Source organism: Euwallacea fornicatus, chromosome 1 (genome assembly GCF_040115645.1).
Source record: "Euwallacea fornicatus isolate EFF26 chromosome 1, ASM4011564v1, whole genome shotgun sequence".
Taxonomy (NCBI): domain Eukaryota; kingdom Metazoa; phylum Arthropoda; class Insecta; order Coleoptera; family Curculionidae; genus Euwallacea; species Euwallacea fornicatus.
The window spans coordinates 6,842,341-6,858,860 of NC_089541.1; the positions used below are offsets into that span (position 1 = coordinate 6,842,341).

Consider the following 16,520-nt stretch of genomic DNA (forward strand, 5'->3'; position numbering starts at 1 on the left):
TTATTAATTACGACTTAGCCATATGGCGCGGAATAGCAGAATATGCCTCCGAATTCTGTGGCAAAAACTCAATCGAAATGTATTTTTTTCTTTTTCGATATCTCATCGAATAAATGAAACACGGATGGGATCCCAAAATGCGAAATGTTTTTAAAAACACCCTGTATCTACGAAACCACGACGGCGATGACATTTCAGCCACTATCATCTTTCATTAAAAAAAAAAATCGAATGCAGAACTGCGAACACCGCACGGATCTCGCTTCAAAAATAATTGATAAACCCACCGAATTTAGGACACGCTGTAGATTTATATTAGGAAATTTCGATCGAAACACGGCATATAAGCCCAATTAGCGTGCATCTAGGGCAAACCGTTGGGGCCACAATTTAGCCACATTATTTGATGAGTTGGAAGACCTGTGAATGTGAATATTAAATGGTATAATTAAAGGCTAGAGCAAATTGGGTTTGGACATCATTCGTTACACCATGAGAACTATTATAATTGGACGATAAAGCTCTACGATAAATGTATAGAAAATTCCCCTGCCTGCCTGTTTGACGGCAATATTTTTGAAATATAAGCTCTTCCTGGCATAATCACTAAATGTGAATTAATGTTTGTAAACAAATACGTACGTGTACTCCAGCGAAATAATACGAAACTAAAATGTCCATTAAAGGGTACGCATTTAACTATAAAATATAAGTCACTTTCATTAACGTTGCGTGTCCAAGCAATAATTGGTTTCAGCATTTCACTTTGTGCGTTTCATCGATTTTAATTTATTAGGCAGCAATTTACAAAACGTCAAAGGGTTGAATAATAATTATATTACTGAACTCCGCGAGGCAACAAATTAATATTTTGTATATGCGTATTTACACCTAGTTAAACTATTTCAACAAAACTAATCTTAGTTTCTATTACGCTTTTGACATGTATTTTATTTATTTTGCTAGAGGGGCGAACAATGGGAATAGTTATATGACTGTTTACCCTTATAACGCATTAAAAGATCAACTGCGCATATTATTATTAGCGACAACAACAAATATCAGTCCAGACGCCGAATGAGCAGAATATTATTATAAAAATTAGGAACCTCCGATACGCAGTTTAGTTAATAAGTTGACTTAGGTGTTAGTACACGAACCTATAAGAATTTCGCAATCCTTTAAAAGGAATTAAAAACAAAAATTCTTCAGTTCTAAACAAAATTGAATCTAAAAACCAGCAGCAAAACAATGTAATAAATGTTATTTTTTAATATTCTTTTAAAAGATCCAGAGTGAGGTCTTCTATAGTTAAATGAAAAAAAGCTCTGACGTAACCACGGAGGCACCTCCTAAACAAATACTTCTGAACTTGTTGCGAAATAAGATCCCGAACTTAACAGGAACATTTGAGAATTATGCAGTTTCTTCTCAAACAGTTTCCAAGTTCCTGACGTCTCGGCCACGTCTGCGATCGACATTATCAAAGACGATTAGTCAACGGCCCAAGTGATGTCTCGTCCTTTCCGAGTGAGAGCTTGACTTTTAACCAAAGACACCATCTTGAAGAACTATAACAGTTTAAATTACAATAAATAAATTTGCAGCCCCCTCTCTCACCTGGACTTGCTGGTTAGAAATTTCCAATATACTTCGAATGATTCGGGACATGGAAGGAAATTTTCGAGAATTTTTGAAGTTCCTGGATGGTCTGCGAGGTCCTCATGAGGAAAATTCGAGAATTTTCAGTTATTCCTCATTAAGGAACTTTCGTTGATGTAATATAGAGTCGCCTAATAGACTCGGTACACTCAAATTTTTCATTGAGAATTTTGAAGTAACTGGATCCAGCTAATAAGAAATATTCGGGAATTTTCTAGTAAATCGGACCCCACCGATATCATGCGGAATTTTAGAGTTTTTTTTAAACAACCGAATCTAGCTAGTTAAACACTTTAGGGATATTTAAAATGACTTGCACTGAGCTAATAGGAAATCTTCGAGAATTTTCACGTAACCCAGCTGGATCTTCATTTGAAAGGTTCGAAGGGCTTCAGGTGGATTCGATAAGGAATTTTCGAAAATATTGATGTAAATCAGATAAAAATTTTTCGTCGAAGGTGCTGAAGCAAACCAGAACGATCTCGATGAATACTCGATTATTCCACAGATGGGTTTCGCAATAACCAACGTTTTTCGCATTAGTCTGCGGGATTGTCCTCTCAAGCAACCACATTTATATACATTGCAAATGCGGTTATTAATTAACAAATACAATTAAAAATAATGGTATAGTTAGCTGCTCTTATAAAATGAGAATGGTTACCAAATTTTCATCAGTCTCATTTCGATCTATGTATATTGCTTACTGAGCTTAAGCGTTTAAACGTTTAACGGGCGTTGGAAAGCACAACAAAATTGCGTTATCCGTTAGAGAATAATGTGCTTTTTTAAAACAGTGTTTAAAAACGAAACATCCGGAACGTGGCCAGTACTAAATATATTACAATCAGATTTGTATGACTAACAGCAATTTTTGAAAAATCCACGATTCTGTGTGAATTCTTTCTAACTTTCAATTCACAAATCAACTTCGCCGAAATTAAAATGAAAGCCCTTCTTAAATAACTTTATAGAATTCTCCAAGTTCAATTTGCAGCGAAAAGGTCTGGATGAAATGAAGGTTTTCCAGGGCAAACTCGAAACGAAGACATCTGGAATGACTTTTTAGAAAAATATGATTAAATCTCTTTTTTGCTTCTTTTAATAAAACAATGCGTCCTCCGAAACTGGGGTAATATTTATTGAATTTGTTAGATAAGCCATGATTTAGCGTGCTTCAAAATTTGCCTTATTGATCGGTGGTAAATTGCTATTTTCACGAGGAAATTAGACTCTTGCAAAGTTTATATTAGCTGGGGTGTAATCTTGGTGAGGATTCATGAGTATATGAAGGCGCGGTGTAAATTTACAAATAAAATTAAAGTTGTATCCTATCAATTTTATTTTCACGCCCACAGCTTTCCTCGCCATTAGAGGTAAATTGAAATTAGTAATTAGAAAAACAAAAATATAATTTTCCCTGTAACCGCGGAATTTCTGATAGGTAAATAACTATCAATTCACGTTAATTTACAGTTTTTACAGGAATAATTCATGTGCTTAGTGGTTAATTTTTGCCCCATAATTCTAACCCTTCGCTCATAGGAATGCAGACATGTCAGAAACAAATTTTGTATTCTGTGATTGTCCGAAAGCAAACAAATGTTTTCGTTATGTATGTAGTAATTGCAATCCAAATCAGAGCCAATCCAAAACGATTAACTCTAGCCTGTCCCATCGCCAGGGAATAATCTGTAATATTCCTATTGAGACTAACTCAAATCAACATAGTTAAACCGATATACCGAACAAATATTTGTCATAGAAACTTGCGTCGACTTAAGAGCTTTGATCTGGTTAGATCACTAAGTGAATCCTACACTGGCATTCACAATTTTGTCGCCTGTAAGAGTAAATACAGTTGTTGCTTTCACTGCACCTGGCGGGTGGGCGAGGCAGGAGGAAGACGCAGTCGAGTGATCAAGGATTCATTCAGTCGTTTAACCAAGTTACATTTCTGTAAGACGTACATGTTTTAGAGTAGAGTATATCATAAAACAGTTTTTTTGATAAGTTCAGGGCCCTATGCAGTAGTATAGTAAAATGTGTTGTTTTAATTTCAAAAGGGCGGTAGGGAACAGTGGTTCTTAATTACAAAAAGAAAGAACCGGGGTTCACTAAAAAGCTGCGCCACTCTGCCAATAATCCAATATCGCTACGTTCTGTACGCAGGTGTATGGAGAACAATTTAACCCGTTACTAACTATGAGTTAAGACATCGTAAAGCTGTTAGGATTACTATTACATCGACAAATCTAATAGTATCTATATTATAGCGGTACTAGATGGAGTAATTAAGTTAATCCCAGACAAATCCGCTCCCTGCCATATTACTCTCCGCAATGGTATTTACAGGAGGTAATGCTCGAGCTGGTACAAAAATCCAACATTTATCATTTTCCAGGGACAATTTAAAGTTTTAAACGATGTCACTCTAATTCTGTAGGCGAAGCGAAACTTTTCAATTCATTTATAAAAGTTTGGAAAATTCCGAAATTAACTGTCCAAAATTAGAGTAATGTGGACGAATTAACGATAACAATCATTGCTGCATATTAGACAATGATATTACGATAGCGGAAAATATGAAAAGTGAAAAGTTTCTGTTAATCTATGATGGTCAATAAAATTATTCCGCGTGGAAGGAACACATTTTTTTATTTTAATATTAAGTTTTTCGTTTTTTATTTCAAATTGTTGAATTGTTGGCATGTATTGTGCATATTGATAATAAAATGATATTTTCCCAAAAACGCTACAAGATACCGATTTAAGAAAGGTGCGCCTTTTTTGTAGGAAGATCATAAACTATGGAAAAAAATCCTTAACTCACTGAAACATGAATGAGATGAAATGAGAAATATTGACCTCCCCTGTATGGAGAAGACTTATGAAACATGTGTTTGCCTATGGAAATAAGCACAAATATGAGTTATTGAAACCGACCAATTTCCATTATTGCCATGATAATTGTTCGAAAGTTACAGCAAAAATACTTTTTTTCAACTCGTTACTTTGAGAGCAAATAACTCGGCAACAAAAGCCAATAGGATTTTTTAATATGAAGTACTAGTATTATTTTAACCCTCTCTATAACCTCTAGAATCTATGATATGACCTTTCCGGACACTCTGTATATAAAAGAGATCTTGAAATTGTCGATCTACTAAAAACACGAAAAAGAGATTAAGTGATTGTGGTGGGGATGTTATCAAACTCAAGTCAAGGCTCAGGTTCAGAAACCACACTATGCCTTTCCATTTAAAACGCATGGGACAGTTGTGAAGCATTCCCCAAACTTTTCTGTAATGCAAGTCTATTATGACGAGCGATTAGGGCCCAAAATCAGATCGCAAATTTGTCATATAAATCCATAGTAAGAGCCAATACATTGCTGATAGAAGTGTTGGAAATTGTAGCGACAAGATAAAATTCAGACACGCCAAAGTGCCTCTTTTAGTCAAAATTCTTCTGAATATTTCAACTATGTCTGCAAGATTTCAGAGACGTGAGAGGTCTCAAAATAATCTAAGTGAACTTTCAACGAGCACGTCAATTTTTGGGAAACTGCCACAGCTAAAATAATCGAGATACTCCGACGTGTTATATATGTTTAAAAGCCCTAAAAGCCGTTTCATACTATAGCGATATTCATGCTTCCCTCAAGCAAAGCTGAAAACTTAATACATCGAGAAGTAATCAGTGTTTACACTAATGTGAGCGCTCCGCTTCTGTGCATTCAAATGTGCGCCGCGCTCATTTGAGTGTAAGCGTGAGTGTCGCTTGACCTAAAGTACGAAGCGGGCTTAAAAGTTTCCCTGCAAATTGTTCTGAAGCTTTTAGCTTTATCTGGAAATATTCAAAGGCATAAGAGGCAGGGTCTCCAAGTAATCAGGACAAATACAAAAAGAAGCTCCTTTGCAAAAAAACAAATAACATTGAAAATCGGTATCTAAATTTCTACAGTCGTAAACTTTCCGCGAAGGATTATAACTCGTTGCCAAGAGCGATGGGCCATTAAGTAAAATTAAGAGATATTTAATTTTTAACCGCCGTTATTATTCCATAATAAAGGCGTAACATTATTCTACTTGTATACAGAAGAATTAAAATAATATAATATCATTTGGGCGTATAACGCTGTATGAACCAAGGGCCAAAAGGAATGCGCCCTCGACCGAATAAAGTTTTGGTTGGTTGGCATAGCGAGAAATAATTTCAGTTTGGAATTTTTAGGGTTTACGCAGAAGTAGATACAATGAATATAAAATCACTAATAATATTTAAAAATGGGAATTTGCAAGTTTTTTACAGTATTTGAATGAGCCGAAAGTAAATTCGTTCGCAAATTTCCATTTTGAAACCTTATTAATTTCTTCACAATGTTTCTACCAATTTCTCCGTAAGCGTTAAAAATTTCAAACTTAAAATACTGCTGCTCACAGAAAATAAATCTTCTATCCAATTAAGCTCTAGATATAGCACCTGACAGGTAATTTTTGTAAATTATTTTCTCATTGACGTAAACAGCGTACTTCAATGTCGGTAGAGACAGGATAGAGGTATGAGCCCTCGAGAGAATTGTTTCTATTTGTCTCCTTCTTACATCCTTTTCGGTGCTATCTTCCATTACGATCCACGAAATGGCCGCAAAACAGATTCGCTTGAAAACTTCTATGTTGTAATTTTTACTTTCTTCGTACTTATTTTTCCCCTCTTTTCTAATCTTTTTTCTATGACAACACAAATTGAAATTTCAATCGGCGAATTTTACAGCACTATTGACTCTCTTTTTCAAAACTTTAAAGCTCTCGGTGCACTTGAAAAATGACGGAAAATTGATTAATAGTTCAATTTCAACCTTATTCGGAGCCCCCAATATGTCAAGAAGAAATTGACAAATTGGAAATTTTTAGCAACTTAATATCTACACTAAATATTAATCGATAGTCAGGTGCCAAATGAGCCTAAAATTTTAATTTTTTAAGGAAATTTTGCCGCCTTTCATGGACGTTTTGGGCATCATCACCAGACAGAATTCGAATTAGAGTATTACATGATAAGAGGACGTTTACCAAGTAGTACGTCGACACAATTTTAATAATGATTTGGTTCCGAGCCATAGACTTTGGATTCACCACAATTTGCAATAAAATAAATATTAAACTCACTAAATTAAAGCCATTTTATATCAGTTTGTCGAAATATGCTGAAAGCAATAATTTCGTATTCAGCCAATGTGGGCGCTCCAATAATCTAAACAATGTATCATTTTATTATAAATGGGATCCAATTGTATAACCCAAACAGCCGAAAGGCGATTTTGATGTATAGTTTCTAGGTTAAAATCCTACCATAAAATTTATCAAATAATACTGATATGTTTTCTTAATGGAAACATGTTTTCTGCGATGGACAAAAAAGTTTTTTTTTCAATGACACAAAACGAGTTATAAAGTGCAAATTTTAACGCCTAGGTTGTAAAGTATCGCTTTTGCTGCCTAGCCATTAAAAGTACCACCTTGCAGCATATTTAGAGTAGTGAGTCAGTTTTCCACTGTATTACTTTTTTGTGAATAGGAGGACAACCACTCGATCGATACCGATTGGAAAAAACATATATTTTGTTAGATCGAAACGCCAATTTACCTCGTTGTATGCGATTCTCTTATGAATATCACTTCGGCAGTACGTTTGCAACTTTTTCGCCTTGTAAACCAAGTAACTGCTTCAGCTTTAACATGTAACAAGGGTCTTTAGATTGTGAGAAAATGTACATTTTCAAGGGTTCGCATACAGGAAAACAAATGGCAAGCCCCGATTATGTTGTTGAAGCACTAAAATCCAGGTAATAAATAGCTCTGCGTGAAAACAGGTAATTCCTCCTCTTACCGAAAAATAAATGCGACGAAAAGCATGTTCTAAGCGAAACCTGAGAAGGATCGGGCTATAAATTAGCTTTTTCGGGTCTGGGATCATTATTTCATTATTCTAGACGTGATAAATAATAAACGAATGTCGATTAAATCCAACTAAAGTCATTAAGCGAAAGGGATGAGAAAGGGGGAAACTTACGTGTTACTTCGCTCTCTAGATCCTCGTAATAGCCACATAATGCCAGTTGCTGCAAAACGGAGTTCGACAATCGACAAAGTTGGTCCACACGTCGTAATCTGGCACAGATTAACTCCACGTCCTTCACATTGCGATCGCAAGGCCTGAAAAAAAATTGAATTAATGATTTTAAAATGTATAAAAAAATATTAAATTCCGAATATTAAAAAAGCGAAACGTTTAAAAGAATACTTTAACCTCCCATGAGTATTCTGAAAGTCTCTCGATATTCGGATTATTTGGATTTTTCATTTCGTCGCACAGAAATTTCATCCCGATAAAATTTTCAAACCAACAAACATTTTACATCGGTAAAATTTCTAACGATATCTATTACTGTCATTAAAATTGTTCATAAAAGCTATGGGTCCCACTTTTTGTTCAAAGATATTTTCTTTGTACCTGTCGCGTTTTTGGAACAAGCTGTCGGAGTGATCATTCTAGCAAATAGCCCGAAGCGCATCAGTGACCAAATCGTCATGTAATCCAACGTTGCTATTTCACCACTTGCCAAATACGGGGTATTTGAAAAAGTTGGTCCGACACTTACTCTAAGAATGATAATCGTTAGAATGGAACCGTCAGCATGAAAAATGTCTACTATGCGAAAATTCGAAAAAATGTTACTGATCTGAGTCACACATTATTTAAAAAATAATTCTTTCTGACTGAAGTACCCAGAATTCGAAATAAAAGTGGATACATTTTTTCGTCAAAAAAGATCAATTCATTAAAAAAACTATTTTATTGATAATTTAAATGAATACTAGATATTCTCAATATTTCTGTGAAAAGTAGTCGTTAAACTATCCTCACTTGTAATCGATTTTGATGAAACTTATGACACTTAAAGACCCTTATGAGATGATTATTACCTACAACTTTAATTCCATTATCTTAATCGGAACAAAAGTTATATTGAAAAATATCCTCATAATTGGACCCCTTTGAAAGGCCATATCTCAGTAACGGTGCCCCGTCGGACCAATGTTTATAGGAACCATTTTTACTATTTTTGATTCGAGTTTCGCCTCTTTAAATTTTGCACCACCTTTTCCAACCACCCTGCACAGGGTGCTATCTATTGTTACTTAGCAACACGATTTCTGATTATTAATTTAGAATTAGCAGTAAATTAAGCTCTCATATGTAGCTCTTCTTTCTTTTGTGATTGATTGTGGATACAACTCTATAGCTATTATCACCTTCGAGATATTTCCAGTTAAAGCTATAGATTCCAAACCTAATCAAAAATTCAGTTTTCTACACAAATTATTTTGAGCACTTTTAAAACCTTTGTTTATCATTTTTTCTCAACTCCAAGAAACGCTAAATATTAATTCTTCATCTAATAATTCTGTAAAAAACCTGATTGTTCCTGAGACAAAACAAATAAACATTTGATAGGAAAAATCACACACATAAAACAAACAATTTTTCTGCTACTTTCTTATCAGACAAGTGTCGTTGTAGATATATTTTATCTTTTAAGTATCTCCGACCATGTCTAATCTCTTTGTTGGAATATAAATAACGATAAACAAAAACATGGAAGATCAGTTTTCATTTATGGATCTCGACTTGTTTGAAATAGCTTACAACGGTTGCTTCTCGGTGCTCAATCTAGCTCTAGACCATTTGGATATATACAATTTCCAAGTCAATTCCAAGGATCACCTGGGAAACAGCTTGTTGCATTATGCAGCGAGAAAAGGTATGTTAAAAAATGTAAAAATGTTTGTTAATTATGCGCCATTTTCAATTATAATGCATGTATTCTACCTTCGGCATAACAATAATCTCTAAATATTACTTTGAGATTTGCTGCAGAAAAATGGAAATCTTGACTGCAATCTCGCGTTGAAGAATATGAAATTTTAAAGTAAAAATAGTTTAAATTAGTTTTCAAGAGGTAATATTCTATCAAAAGAGGAGGGATAAGTCAAAAAGAACTGTGCTGGCGAATAAGCAGATCCTTCGCGTTATTTAACTTAAGCCGCAGGGAATGTGTCTTGTTTCCACCCGTAAAGTTTAAATTGCCAGGCATGGTATGCCTGGGAAGTGTTTTGGGACGTAGCATATGATATCCAAGGACTTAGTAATTAACCTAGTAGATTAAAAGGAACTAAAATTTAGAATAGAAAGTGTTATGAAAAACTCCCACATGCAACGAAACCAAAATGCATTTCATTCTATTGTTGTATTGTTCATTTTCTCTTCTCGCTTAGATGCAACTTTCTCCTTCCTCTTATTTGACCCCCATCTCCCTAATTTAAAATTTTCCTCCTTGTTTATTTATCTTTAATATAAAACATCAGCAAATAAACAAGAATAAATTCGAGAATATTAATGACGAAAACCTGGTAAACTCAGTTTCTATACAAATAAGTTTCTGAAGGATTTATTAATACCGACTCGGCTATTATTCAGAAATGTATCACCCTGTGGATATAATGCATTATTCATAGGAATACGGGTAATATATATTTTTTTAACATTAATTTATAGATTTATTGTTATATAGAAATAATTAGTATCTAATCCCGGTAATGCACGATATGCTAAACTGTATATTAAAACGTAGATAAATGACGTCAATTTTCTGCGAAACGATAATACAACGCAAACTTGTAAATGGGAAATGTTATGTTGAAACAAACTTCGATATTATGAAGAGTATTAATATCCTTCTTATATACATAACTCAATTTTTAAGTAATATCTTCAATTATCTGCTTTATTTTCTAACAACTTGTAATCAATTTTATTTTCTAGCAATTTATGATAATCCGTTACAACCACTGGAGTAGCCGCAAAGCAGATCTGCTTGCAAATTGCCATTTTGCAATTTTATTACTTACTCCACAATCATATTTACTTGTGCGTAAACACTAAAAATCCATACTTAAATTATTCCTCGCAGAAAGTAAATCTTCTATCAAACCTTATTTAAATTGAAATCTCAACAATTGTTATTTCGCCTGCAAGCGACAGCATCAATAACTCAGTTCATATAGGAATTTGATGAAAATCAAGAAAAATGCATGTTTTAAAATATTTGTTCGTGGTTGGGAAAAGTTATGCGTTGGTCCAAGAATCGGAATTTTTCTTTGGATTTTTTTTCAAAACCTCCAGTGAATTTAGAAAATAACAAACGAAGACTTAACTAAGAAAATCAGCACGAAAAAATTCTTTCTTTCCTCTCTTAGGAGACATGAAGCATGTAACTTTTGAGTTACCCCCACTAAGATCAGATATTCAATTTTTCCCTGTATCTCTGTGATGCTCATCTGAAAGAAGATGATCTCGTAGTCCTCACGAGATATCTCAATCTTGTGGTACCGAAATCTTTCGGAAGTGTCTGAAGAAGACAAACTCCGTGGCCTTAGAATTTGCTTGTTTTAAAATCTATCATGAGAAACCCTCTGAAGATTTTCCATTCGAGAGGATCAAGAAAAGGCGAGAAATTTACTTTCACCTTTTAAGAGAAATGATAACTGTAGATTGAGGTGTGTCAAATTTAAACTCTATATTCCATTCATTCCCGATTTGCAGCTCCAAAAACCACATTAAATATTGGGAAAAATGAGGAATAATTAATATAAACAAATTAAGAGTAGCGATGGAAGTAGATTTGAATCTACTTAGACGAGGGAATCAATTTCTTTTTTAAGTTCCTCATTTGAAGTGTAATTAATGTAATAATAAAAGAAGTGAATTGAGTTCTGGAGAAAATTCAAACATGATTAGGGTCTAACAAAGCTGAACTGCTTGAGAAAGATAAAGCTGATTATTTTTTTTACTCAAAAAATTCTTTATATGAACAAGGAGAAAGAAATCATTGACGTGGGAAATATATGAAAGGAGCCGCTTTGCCTCTACAATTTTGTACAGTTCTGCCCCATAAAAGAAGAAATTAGAAACTCAGTATTCGAAAACAATCTGTTCAGAGAATGCAAATGACAATTCTGAAAAAGGAAACCGATAATGAAACCAATTCCACTATATCATCTTCAAATAGAAACACAGCCAAATTTACTGCACCATACCATCTTTATTTAGGCAGATTGAGGTCGAATCCCACAATTTCTGAGCCACATCATCTGACTGTATGCAGATTGAGTCAACTGACCTCTCACTTTTTCTGTCATCATCTCCACGTACTCCAGTTGCTGCAACTGAGCTTGCAGAATTCCTGCAACCTGCTCCAAGAGCGATAGCTCACTTTTCTTGGGCAAATGTACTAACAGCTCGTTCATCTGCGTTTCCAAGTTTCTCAACAATCGAAACACTTGCTCAGCTAGTTCATATGAATTGCGAAAGCCATGATTGTCTATAGAGCATTTACAATCTACAGGAACGGTTTCCTCTAACCTGCAGATCGATTGTTCCGTAGAAGAGAGCTGGTACTTGATACATTCGAGTTCACGATTTAAACCGTCCTGAAGCCTCTTTAAGGACAGTAGCTTTTCTTCGATGGGTTTAAGGCAATTGTGAAGCTTTCGGATTCTCTGAAAATGGTAGTTTAACTCCTTCGTTTGCATCTGGAATATCGTTTCTTCTTGGATAAGCAGGGCTGAATAGAGGTCGATAAGTTCTTCAAGCTGGCTGAAGCTTAATTCAGAGGATCTTTGATGAGGACTAAAAATTTCGGTCATGTTTGATGACGTGACTGGGGGTGGTGACATTAAAAGTACATTCCCTGGATGTGAATTGGGCGCATTCAGGGAATTTACGAGGACCATGCGCGAAATACTGAAAGCTTTAATTCGATACCTAATGTTTATCTAAAAATTTCATTTTCGACCAGTAACTGTTAATTTCAAGGTTTCTAATCCGAAATTTCAGTCTGATTTCAGCTTTTACGCGCAATACAATTTAACGATTGAAATTAGCGCTACAGTGAAATGCGACCACTGGTATAAAGCGCTGCTGTCTCCCAAATACGCCTATAATTGCTCAATTCGAGTAATGAAATTACCCAAGAACGCGTAAATTTTTAATTAAATTGTGTCAGGGCGAATCAATAATCCTAAAAAAAATCTTTAGAGTCACTTGCGAGATTGAGTTAATTGAAAAGTCTGTATAGACAGATTTAAAAATTCCCTTCCATCCTTCCGTCCATATCTCAGTGAGTGCTGAAACATGTTACATTCCACTACGGGTAAAAATAGTTCCAGGTGTCACAGAACATAATTTGTGAAAAACCTACAGTGTGCTTAAAAACTGCCACCAAAGCAAGGGAGCAATAAATGTGACAATGCCTCGTGTCTGATAGCTTGCCTTTAAATTGCATATTTTGGTTGATATATCAGGATAACTTGGCAGCTCATCCCTTTTAACATTCTATATACTGATCAATAACAGCTGCCTCATGTGAAATTTATGAGATATTTTTATTTTCAGGAAACATTGAAGCGACTCAAAAGCTACTGGCCCTTAGTGCCTCTCCGGATATTTTGGACGAAAAGGGCAGTACCCCTCTACATTTGGCCTGTATCAAAAAGCACATAGCAGTGGTCAGGATTTTGCTAGACCATGCTGCAAAAATTGACATCAAAAATTACTTCGGATACACCCCACTTTCCCTCGCTGTTCGTTGTGGAGATGAGGCTTTAGTGCGATATTTAATAAAGAAGGGAGCGGACATAACTGCGACGAATAACGTCTATGAGTCCTTATTACACATAGCGGTAGCAAGCAGAAATGAAAAGTTGGTAGAATTATTTATAAGAAGAGGGAAATTAGGGGTAGATTCCAGAAATAGTTGCGATGAGACGCCTTTAATGATGGCTGTTAAATATGGTATCCCTTCTATCGTTGATATGCTTCTGGACTACAACGTAGATCATTCAATCAAAGACCACAATAAACGCAATTTAATACACTTGGCTGTTTATGGTAATCATTTACATATCTGCCAAATACTAATAATGAAAAACGTAAGTGTTAATGAGTTGGACAATGAGGGTAGATCACCCCTGCATGTTGCGGCCGAGATGAATTACGTGAATCTCATAAAACTATTAGTGAAAAATGGGGCGAAGATCAATCAGCAAGATTTAGATGGTTACACTCCTCTGCATGTAGCTGCCAGCAATATACATAGTGCAGACTCTGTAGAAGTACTTTTGAAGCTCGGTGCTAAAAGGGACTGGTTAACTTTTTCAGGTGAACTACCCTTCCATAGGGCTGCGGCTAGTGGCAATGACAAGGTCCTAATGAGTTTGTACAAAAAAGAGTTTCTTCAATTAAAGACCAAAGATGGGTACTCTGCCAAGATGTTTGCAATTGAATTGGAAAAGATATCAGTTTTACATTTATTAGAAAATTTGGAAAAGGCGGCAAACTTTCGTAGTTCTAGACAAGTGAAATAGATGTTACATTACATTAATATTTAAACATAAGTTTGAATTCAAATGGGATTCTGCTTTTTTTCAATATTTATTAGAGACTTTGAATGATTGGAGCACTTTGTCTCTCACACAAAGCAAGGAATCTCATAAATTGTACCGTTAATTCATAAGGTAGCTAATTGTCGCACTAATTCAAGTTTACGTCGGTTGGGCGTGAATTCAAAAAACTGCTAAAAACAATGAGATTCAATGTCCAAAAGTAAATCTTTTCTAGAAATCGCCTAGATTAACAATTTTTTCGAGACGAAACTAAACACCCGATGTACAAAACTCAGTAAAGTTCTGTCATGAGTAAAATGCTGAAATCATAAGGTTTTCGAGAAGAAACCTGATTAGTTTAGCAAATCGTAGAATACCATCTACGCGATGTTTTACATAATTTCAAGTATTAACATTTTTCACCAAAATACAGTGTACCCGTTGATTCAAAAATTTGATAAAACCGTAAGCTTTTGAAGTGGAAATCAAATTAGTTTTAAAACTCAGCGTGAACTTCCTTTGCTTAAATTAACCATCTTTAGGGCATCTGCATAAACGAGTAAATTGTCAAAACTTTGTTGGTGAAGCTGAATAAGTAATGAATAAAGCAAATTTTTGATGAATCATACTGATTAAAGCATGGAACATTAACATTTTCTTTTATAGATGGATCTATACCCTGTTTTGAGGAACATTTAGCCAGTCTCAGCAATTAATATCCAGTGATTCTTGAGCACTAGTGGTGACAAAAGCTTCAAACGAAAGTTTGAATCTGCCCTTTAGCTTTAAAACTTTAAGTGATGCTTGAATTTAAATTGACCCTATTCATCTTAATGTTTTAACACTTTCAAGTGAAATTACAACTGCTCCATAAAGAATTGGATCTGTTAACTGTGTATAATACAGAACTGTTTAAATGAAAAACTATTACCTTTAATCTAGGAAGCTCGTAATTAGTTTCTACTGGAATTAATTTGAGCAGTCGGATTATATCAGCCTACTTTTCAGAGTTAACCTTTTTGGCCTAAAAACATTAGACGCAATTTTAGTATAAAAAATACAAAAATAATCCGTTTGATACCAAAGGGAAAGTCTCCCCTGGATATCGGCTTTCCATGTTCCAGATGAATGGCTCTTTCTCGACGCTTAGTCGGCGATTAAATTTGTCCAAGGTTGGCCTATACACCCAACACCAAGGGCATTATGGATTTTGTAATTTGGTCAATGGTCTGAAAATATGGCTGACGCACGTTACTACTTTTGAACGTATAGGGGAGATAACGTTATTTCAAAGTAGTAACAATTAAGGATTTCTGTTAAATGTATAACGTTCGAAAAAATTCAAAACTGAACAAAGCTAATAATCTCAAGGAAAACATTAAATATTCACAAAGTTACCACGTCCGGAACTGTTAAAAAGACAAGGTAGGGAATCAAGCCACTTTTCGATTTTTTCACATTCGAAAGCAAAATGTACGAACTCCGTTTTTTCCCATCTTAATCAATTTTGTAACTCTATTTTGAAATATACAAAAATTATTGAAGAGAAAAGTTCATTGTAAAATATAAAAATTTTGTGTGAGTCTGGATTTCCTCAAAGAGTATTTTCCACCCGGGTTAAGAATGTCAAGTGATATTTCAAAGATATAAACATTTTTTCGGCCTTATGTACAAATTTACGCATATCTTCTGGAATGATACAATAAAAAGACTCTACGCCATATTTAATCTCCGACATGTTTTCCTAAAATTCGTTTTGACTAAAATGCAAATATGATTCCGTTTGTATACAGTGGGGCTTGTTAAAATAGTTCCATATTTTTCTTTTTATTTGCACTAGTATGTGGTTGTAAATAAAATAGTACACACACCACTGAGGAAATATTCTTTATCTGTCTCCTGCACCTGTTTCTTGCTCCAGGCTGTTACATGGAACTTTTAGATGTGAAATTTATGGCATTAAAATTAAAGTTAACGAGAGGAGTATCTCCTCTTGTGGAGATTTTCTTGAAATTTAATGTCTCAAACGAAAAATTCGTTAATAAATCTGGTATGATTGCTAATAGAAATTTGAACGTTTACAGAAGAAAATTTGAATTATCTGTGAAAATGATATTCCATATCTATCTATTCTATAAGAATTAAAAATATGATCCGCACTAGAGTTTTTAGAAGCATTTGCAAATTTTAGACAAAATTTGCTTTATTTCCTTAAAAAATCGATAACTCCAAATTATTCCTGAGCATAAGATTTTTATAAATTCTCGGAGATATTTATATGGAATTTCCGAAAAATTGTCGGTCAAAGCACACGTTTCTAGTAGCAATCTTATCAAATCAATTAATTAC

The 16,520-nt window shown here is 34.5% G+C and overlaps 2 protein-coding genes across 5 annotated transcripts in view; one reads left to right on the forward strand and one right to left on the reverse strand.

Annotated features, from left to right (window-relative positions):
- Epac (Exchange protein directly activated by cAMP) overlaps positions 1–16,520 on the reverse strand; it is an 84,867-nt gene that overhangs the window by 57,255 nt on the left and 11,092 nt on the right. For 2 of the 4 annotated variants that reach the window (XM_066294987.1, XM_066295075.1), the window contains exon 2: positions 7,738–7,880. In XM_066294987.1, coding sequence (XP_066151084.1) covers positions 7,738–7,880 — 143 coding nt within the window. Of the gene's footprint in view, positions 1–642; positions 839–7,737; positions 7,881–16,520 lie in introns of those variants that run through there. The other 2 variants (XM_066295328.1, XM_066295160.1) reach the window with 2 other exon arrangements.
- Positions 9,324–16,053, forward strand: LOC136338763 (putative ankyrin repeat protein RF_0381). Its single transcript, XM_066281458.1, has 2 exons — positions 9,324–9,490; positions 13,183–16,053. Exons 1-2 carry the CDS (start codon positions 9,325–9,327, stop codon positions 14,151–14,153), a joined length of 1,137 nt encoding a protein of 378 aa, XP_066137555.1. The 5' UTR covers position 9,324; the 3' UTR covers positions 14,154–16,053.

What these genes read in the sequence shown, in the direction of transcription:
- LOC136338763 (XM_066281458.1), top strand. Translation starts at nt 9,325, where the DNA reads ATGGAAGATCAGTTTTCATTTATGGATCTCGACTTGTTTGAAATAGCT. An exon ending in GCATTATGCAGCGAGAAAAG is followed by an intron (nt 9,491 to 13,182) that starts GTATGTTAAAAA and finishes TTTTATTTTCAG; the next exon opens with GAAACATTGAAGCGACTCAA.